Consider the following 8,628-nt stretch of genomic DNA (forward strand, 5'->3'; position numbering starts at 1 on the left):
TATTTTCCACGTCTGTAAACTAGCTTGCTCTGGACTCCTACGTGCTATGATGCTTGTCTATTTTATAGAAACTATTGTGGAAGTTTGTGGTTGGGTGTTGGATTTCTAATTTTTTTGATTTCTTGATTAGTTTTTTGTTTTAATCATGTCTGATACACCTCCTGAATCATCTGGTAAAAATGATGTTGATTTTGATGATCCACTATATTTGCATCCTTCAGATCATTCTGTGACAACTATTATAAGTTTCAAACTTCTTGGTACTGAGAATTTTAGAGTTTGGAAAAGTTCCATGACTAGGGCTCTTAAAGCAAGAAATAAACAAGGGTTTATTGAAGGAACTGTATTAAAAGATATTAAGGATGCTGTTAAATCTCTAAAATGGGACACGGTCAATGCTATTGTATGTTCTTGTATACTTAACTCTCTTTCTGAATCCATTCACATTGGACATGCTTGTTCTGAGTATGCTTTGGATGTCTGGAATGAACTTTGTGAAACCTATTATAAGGCTGATGGTTCAGTTATTTTTAATATTCATCAACACATTAATAATCTCACTCAAGGTAGTTTGTCTGTATCTGATTATTTTAATAAGTTGGATGGTCTATGGAAAGAATTCGATGTGTTAACTAAGTGTCTTGATTGCACTTGTGAAGCTGCTACTCATACTAAAAATCATTCTAAACTCATGAAACATATGCAATTTCTGAGTGGTCTTGATGCCTCTTATAATCAGGTTAAGAGTCATATTCTGATAATGGAACCATTGCCTAATGTTAAAACTGCTTTTTCCATTGTATCCAGAGAAGAGGCTAATCAGAAACATGGGGATATTTCAGTTTTGTCTAATAAAAGTCAAAATTCTTCTGCTTTTGCTGGTAAATTCCAGAAAAGTTCTTACGAATACAAACGGAATACGGTGTATATAAAACACCTTGTGTCAACCGGCGACAACCGTGTGAATCAAGTAAATGAAATTTATAGTAAGAGGAAAATCCGTCGATTTCAAAAATCATGAGGGTTCAAGTCCCTCTATCCCCAAAAAGACCATTTGGCTCCCTAATTCTTTATCGTATCCTTTTTTCGTTAGAGGTTCAAAACTCCTTATATTTCTCATTCACTACTCTTTATACAATGAGCGTAAAATCACATGTGATATATATACCGAATAAACATGGCTTTGTGCCTTGTTCCTCTCATGGTCTGGGTTGAGTCTAGTATTTTTGTAGGTAAAGGCCCCTCATATACTCTTATGTCCTACGAAATCGAGAAAGTTGGTCATCAGGTAGCTACGAATCGAGAATCTTCGGCTGCGGTAGTTACAGGATCATCGGATAGCTATTAAAGGCATAACGGAAGAAAGGACCGAGCTGATTCTATAGCTGCCTATTCTGTAACAGTGGATTCTAGCACAACAACTTCTTCTTTGATTCAGTTGCAGCTCCTTCTATGCCATCACCGGTGTAGGATCAAAGATCAGGTCCAGGATTCGAGTCAAATCGACCTTCCCTCTCATCTCAGGGTGAGGCAAGGAATTCAAGCCAATGTACAAAATTTCCTACTCACTCTTTTGAGTTACAGTCGGGTTCTGCAAGGAAGCATCTCGACAGGCCCGCAACCAGTGGTTGATGCCCCACCCGAGCTCTCTATACTTACAGGGTACTAAGATTCACTGCTTTTATCCTCTAGCCACATACATACTTGACTACCACAGACCTCCTTTACTACTTGAACTATCAAGCCAATTAGTAACACATGCTCCTTGTCAGGCTGGGCACTAGGATGTGAAGATATGACGGTATTTGCTTTTGGGTAGCCCCTCGATTTCGATCTCCACCATTGGCTTGACCTGAGGCATCGGGGACTCACCACAACCTCATGCCCATCCAGAGCAGCACACGTTCCTTCCATCGTCTGATCTCATCCTAAGACTTCTGAGCCTCCTAGGATAAGTCACGCATTCGAGCAAGAGACTTTGCCTTTCTTCGCCATGTAAATAGAGGGCCGGAGGAAGAAGTGCCAGAACCTCAACAAAAGAAAATTACTGATAATAAAAAATTTAAAGGTAAAAATCAGAATCTAGTTTGTAAAAATTGTGGAATTAAAGGTCATACTATTGAAAAGTGCTATAAGTTTATTGGATATCCTAAGGATTTTAAACTCAAGTCTGAGTTTAATAAGTCATCTGCTTCTACTGTATCTGGTACTGCTTCACATGTTGGTGAAAGTATTAATGCTTTAGTTGTTTTTTCTGATAAATCTGATCATCGGTTTCTAAAAAATGATCAATACACAAAGTTAATGTCACATCTTCATGAGAAATAGATATCAGAAGGTGTATATGCTAATGCTAATATGACAGGTATGACTTGTAATAATGTTTTCTTTAATAAAAGAAAATGGATTGTTGATTCAGGAGCTAGTCAACATATGACTGCTTCTGGATCACAACTTTCAGATGTAGTTGATGTCTCCAAACTTAATCTAAGAGTTGATCATCCTAATGGTTCAACTGCTAAAATAGATAAGATTGGAAATATTAATGTTTCTGATTCTATTGTTTTGTCTGATGTTTTTGTTATTCCTGATTTTCTTGTCAATCTATTGTCTGTTCTCAAGATTTGTAAAGAAAATAAGTGCAAAGTTGTTTTTGATGAAAATAACTGTGTTATTCAGGATTCACTGTCAATGGAGACTGTGAAGACTGGTAAAGAGTTTGGAGGTCTTTACTATTTGGAAAATCAATTGTTAGGTAGGTCAAATTCAGTAATTAATAGTCATAAATGTTTTGTATCAAAATTAACATGGCATAATAGAATGGGACATCCAACAGATAAAGCTTTAAATGTTTTAAAACCTTTTTTGAATTTTGATAACGAGTCAATTATGCCGTGTGATGTTTTCCATAAGGCTAAACAAACTAGGTAACCTTTTCCTTTGAGTGAGCATAAGTCCTTTAGACTAGGGGAACTTGTTCATTTAGATGTTTGGCGTCCTTATAGAGTTGCTGCTATTGGTGGTTTTAGATTTTTTCTCACTATTGTAGATGATTTCACTAGAGCAACATGGGTTTACTTAATGAAATCTAAAGATGAAGTGTTTGATTGCTTTCATGAATTTGTTATGTTATTGAAAAATCAATTTAGTGTTAACCTAAAGGTTATTAGATCTGATAATGGAACAGAATTTGTTAATAAAAAAAGAATAGTTTTCTTGAAACTAATGGAGTTATTCATCAGACTTCCTATGTACACACTCCACAACAAAATGGAGTGGTAGAACGGAAGCATAGCCATTTATTAAATGTTGTTAGATCTTTATTGTTTCAAGCTGGTTTGCCTAATTTTTTTTTGGGGAGATTCTATTTTAACAACTGTTTTTTTTTATAAATAGAACTCCATCTTCTGTTTTAAATGGTAAAACTCTTTTTGAATTAATCTATAATTGTGTTCCAGTGTATGATAAAATTTGTGTGTTTGGATGTCTAGCTTTTGCTACAAAGTTAAACAATACTGATAAATTTTCTGAACGTTCTGAGAAATGTGTTCTTATTGGCTATTCTAATGTTAAAAAGGATACAAGTTATTTAGTCTTGATAATGGTTCTTGTTTCTTTTCCAGGGATGTGAAATTTTATGAGTCTGTCTTTCCTTTTAAGTTGGCTTCTAAATCAAATGAAGTTTCGCAAATTCTTGAGACAACTGTTTTAAATAATAAGGATCCTTGGGATCCGTTTTCCAATGATGAACTTGTGTTTTCTGAGAAATTTGATTATAATCAAAATAGTGGAGTGTCAAGTTGTAATAATCATGATGGTGGTACAGTTGTTAATCAACCATCTAGTGCAACTGATTTTGGTATTGATGGTAGTCTTAGTTTAGATGCAACTATATCTAATCAGGAAGGTACTCTTGGTTATGAAACTTCTGGTTCGCAACCTGAGTCTGATGCATCAGATCCCACTAGTAGTTCTAAGGAAAATGTTAATAATAATATTTCTACTTCTGATTCTCATTCACTAGGGATTAGAAAGTCTAATAGGGAGTCTAAATTTCCTCAAAAATTTAATGATTTTATTATAAAAGGAAAGTATAAATGTGGGATTGAAAGATCTGTTAATTATTCCTTTCTTAGTCTTGATAACAAATGCTTTGCAACCAATTTAGATAAGTCTATTGAACCACAATCTTATTATCAAGCATCCTTGGATCCTAACTGGGTAAATGCTATGAATGAAGAAATTGAATCTTTGTATAGAAACAATACTTGGGAAATCTGTGATTTACCTGCTGATAGAAAACCAATTGGTTGTAAATGGGTATATAAAATAAAGTATAAATCTAATGGAAAAATAGAGAGATTTAAGGCAAGACTTGTAGCTAAGGGATATAACCAAAGAGAAGGAATAGATTTTGATGAAACTTTTTCACCTGTTGCAAAAATGGTTTCTATCAGGATTGTTATTTCTCTTGCAATTAATTTTAATTGGAATTTATTTCAATTAGATATAAATAATGTTTTTCTTTATGGTGAGTTATATGAAGATGTTTATATGTCATTACCTCTTGGTTATAATGATAAAAATAATAACAAGGTTTGTAAGGTGCTTAAGTTTTATATGGGCTGAAACAGGCTCCCAGAAAGTGGAATGAAAAGTTGTGTGGTTTTTTGCTCGAGTTTGAATTTGTTCAAAGTATGAATGATTTTTCACTATTTGTTAAAACTTCTAATGGTAATATTGTTATATTACTTGTATATGTTGATGACATTATTTTGAGTGGAAATTGTGATGAAGAAATTAACAAAGTTAAAAGTTTTTTGAAATCCAAGTTTTTGATCAAAGATTTGGGAAAATTAAATTTTTTTTAGGTATTGAAGTTATAGACCTAAATAAACGTGTATGTTTGAGTCAAAGGAAATATTGTATGGAATTATTACATGAATTTGGAATGTTAGGCTGTAAACCAGTTAAAACTCCCTTGGATTGTAATGTTGTAATTAGAGGAGAAGGGATTGATGTTAATGATGTGCTTATTCAAAATGTTGTTCTTTATCAAAAAATAATTGGAAAGCTTATTTATTTAACTATTACTCGTCCATATATTTCATATGTTGTACAAGTGTTAAGTCAATTTATGCATTCACCAAGGAAATCACATTTTAATATTGCAATAAGGTTACTTAGATATTTAAAGTTAAATCCTGGAATGGGTTTTTCTGTTACAAACAGTAATTTGAATTTAAAAAGTTTTGTTGATGCTGATTGGGCTAAGTGTTTAGTATCTAGAAGATCAGTTACAAGTTATGTTGTTTTTCTTGGTGATACTATTGTATCTTGGAAAAGTAAAAAACAAGACATAGTTTCTCGGTCCTCTACAGAATCAGAGTATAGAGCACTTGGTGTAATTTCATGTGAAATTATGTGGATTTTAAAGATATTGTTTGATGTTAGGTTGAAAGATCTAACTCCTGTTTCCATTTTTTGTGACAATGAGTCAGCTATAAAACTTTTTCATAATCCAGTGTTTCATGAAAAAACAAAACATTTTGATGTGGACACTCATTTTATAAGAGATAAAGTGTCTAAAGGGGTTGTTGAAATTCATAAAGTAAGTTTAGATTTTAATCTGGCAGATATTTTTACTAAACCTTTGGGAGTTGTTCAACATGAATGGATTTGTAAAAGTTTAGGGCTTGTTGATCCTTTTCAGAATAAGTGTTGAACTAGTTTTGAATTATAAGTTTGCGGAGGGGTGTTGAATTATAAAGATTTAAGGTTACAAACTTATAATTCACTGTATCCTTTTGAGTATCCTTTTAATAGTTTAGTTTATTTATTATATATATATATATATATATATATATATATATATATATATATATATATATGGTTGTGTTTGTTATGGTTTTGTGCAGGAGGATATATGTTGTACAGTTTGTATAAATATTGGACTGAAATAACGATATGGTAAAGTTGTTAAACACGCGGGTTGTATCCGATCCGTTTTGTTGATCAGACGTTCGGTGTGTAACGACGAGAATTAAGATAGGCAAGATTTTATTTACGATAGACGTATAAATCTCCTTATCACTCTGAAAAGTTACATGCTAGTTCTAATATCGTAGTTAAACGTTTAGAAATCTGAACACATAAAATTTGTAGATCCGGTCGACAATAGACCATAGATCCAATCAAATAATAGCAAATAAGGCATCTTTATAGCTATAACATAAATCATTTAGCATATAAAATCATTTTAGGCATCTTTCCTAATATAAGCTAGTGCTCGTGTCTATTCAGGCATACATCCTAAACATAGCAAACACTCATCTCACAATCATCGCTTGACATTCTAAGTTTAAGTCTAGAAATTTTCCTAAAATTCCTAATTCGGTTAAACTAATGCTTTGATACCAACTGTGACATCCCAAATTCACGGTCATTTTAAAATTTTTATTTATGCTTATTTTAAAATCAGGGTATCATTTTTAAAGAACAATGTTGCGGAATTTTGTTCCCAGAAAACATGATAAAGGTTTTATCAAAGCATTTCCTAAGAAATGTATTTGTTTATATTAAAACATTGGGATGTCATCGTCAATACATAAACATAAGCATAAACAGACCTTACGTTCTTTTACACTAGTGATTTACATCTCCTTTAATCTCTCAGTGTAATGTAGCTTCGTATCGACACCTGTGATACAAATAAACTGAGTGCGTCAGGTTGGGAAAACTTGTGAGTACATAGGGTTTTCAACCCACAATAATAAAGTTATTATGTTTAATCATCAAACAAAAAACCCACTTACCTATCCCCATTATCTTCTTCATTCTTAAGTATCTTCTCTAAGAATCATTTATTCCTCATTATTTATTCCTAAGGATTGTCCTAAGGAATAGGCACGAAGTCCATCGTTGTTAGAGTTTATATAACAGGCACTAAGTCAATAGTTGCAAGGGTTCATCTAACAGGCGCTAAGTCCATAGCTGACAGGGTTTATCTCATTTATTGACAGTATTATTTTAGGGAGTCCACCCGCAATACATGTCAATGGGTTTTTAGAGTACACCATGTGAACACATCGTTCACAACACCTACAGGTTGCGAGCGTGCTAGTGTTCCACTGGACTGTCTAGAATAGTCTGTGGTTGCCATCTATACTATGCTAGATGACGAGGCCATCGCTTAGGTCATCGCTTGGGTTATCGCTTGGCTCATTGCTTCTCACTATCTTTTACCACTCATATACCATCGCTCGTCATTCATCTCATCTTTCATCGCTCATCATTCATCTCATCTTCAATCTACCCATCTTTTACCCATCATAATTATAGGTATAAAATACATATAGAGTTTAAAATAATTAAAACATGTATATTTTTGTTCATCCAACATAGATATCAGGAACACAAATAATATGCACACATAGCACGCAATTTATATTGAATACTTCATATCTATGTGTAAGATGAAAGTAACTATGCACTCATTTGTTAAAGTGATGATTCCAAACTCGGAGAGCGCTTTGCTTCTTAACAATATAATTTCCTTCGACGAAACCTAGTATTATTACCACTAGATTTTAGTCTAATATTTACCGTGACTAATTATTAGTCTTAGCATTATTATTATTATTATTATTATTATTATTATTATTATTATTATTATTATTATATAAGCGTTTAAACAATATTTTCCAACCACTATGTACATACAGGGGCCAGACATAAAACACCGGAGGGCAGGACCATTTTGGCATATAGCACTTCTGAAATCCAACAACCCTATGCGGCCCTTTAAACCAGATTCTCCGTACCGCGAGTAGTTAAAAAGATATTATAACGACACTTATATAAGTCATAATAATAGCCCAAATATTTATTATAAGTTCATAATAACAATACTAATTTTAAATATAAGTTATATTTAAAATAGGGTAAACATAACTTACTTACAAGAGAGTTTTAGCTAGGTGTCGGACTCTACAGGGGCAGAACTTCGTCGCTGAATCTTTCCAAGAAAGATTCTTGAAGCGTTTCAGCGCTTACCTTACTATACTAAAACTACAGAAAGAGAAGTCGAATCACGAGGAACCGAAATGCTCAGGGATAAGAAGAGAAAGACTCTTGAATCAAGAGAATGGTGCAAGAAATATGAGAGTTTTATAGTAATTGAATTTTCAAAAATCACCCTCTATATTTACTTAAATGACTAAACACCCCTTTATAATACTATTTTAAATAGATTTAATTGTATTTGTACTAAACTAATGTCGAAAGTACTCAACACTAGTCTTATAACGACCGTATCGTCGATGCCTTTCTAATAATATATATATATATATATATATATATATATATATATATATATATATATATATATATATATATATATGATTTACACTTTATTTTAATACGTAAATGTGTTATTAAAAATTATAACTCGTTCATACGAACTCCGTTTTTGCCGTTCTTTATATCCACGCGTAGCTATCGACGAGATCTACAACTTTCGTTTAGACTCCGTCGGCTAATTTTGAATTTATATTTTTGTCCGTATTTTTATAAAATTAAATAATTTTGCTAAAATCATAATTCTCTCGTATAGACTCTGTTTTTGGC

The 8,628-nt window shown here is 32.6% G+C and overlaps 1 protein-coding gene across 1 annotated transcript; it reads left to right on the forward strand.

Annotated features, from left to right (window-relative positions):
- The first annotated feature begins 145 nt into the window (after window positions 1-145).
- LOC145139235 (uncharacterized) lies at window positions 146-2,328 on the forward strand. The gene is made up of 2 exons (XM_079073134.1): window positions 146-970; window positions 2,080-2,328. The coding sequence occupies exons 1-2, from the start codon at window positions 146-148 to the stop codon at window positions 2,326-2,328; spliced, it is 1,074 nt and encodes a 357-aa protein (XP_078929260.1).
- The last annotated feature ends 6,300 nt before the right edge of the window (window positions 2,329-8,628 follow it).

Source organism: Lactuca virosa, chromosome 9 (genome assembly GCF_052849685.1).
Source record: "Lactuca virosa cultivar CGN04683 chromosome 9, Lactuca_virosa_CGN04683_v6, whole genome shotgun sequence".
Classification (NCBI taxonomy): domain Eukaryota; kingdom Viridiplantae; phylum Streptophyta; class Magnoliopsida; order Asterales; family Asteraceae; genus Lactuca; species Lactuca virosa.

Bases quoted from the DNA above. Each gene is read 5' to 3' on its own strand.
- LOC145139235 (XM_079073134.1), top strand. From the start codon at position 146: ATGTCTGATACACCTCCTGAATCATCTGGTAAAAATGATGTTGATTTT. The intron at 971-2,079 runs GTAAATGAAATT...GGTAAAAATCAG, and splicing joins GCGACAACCGTGTGAATCAA to AATCTAGTTTGTAAAAATTG.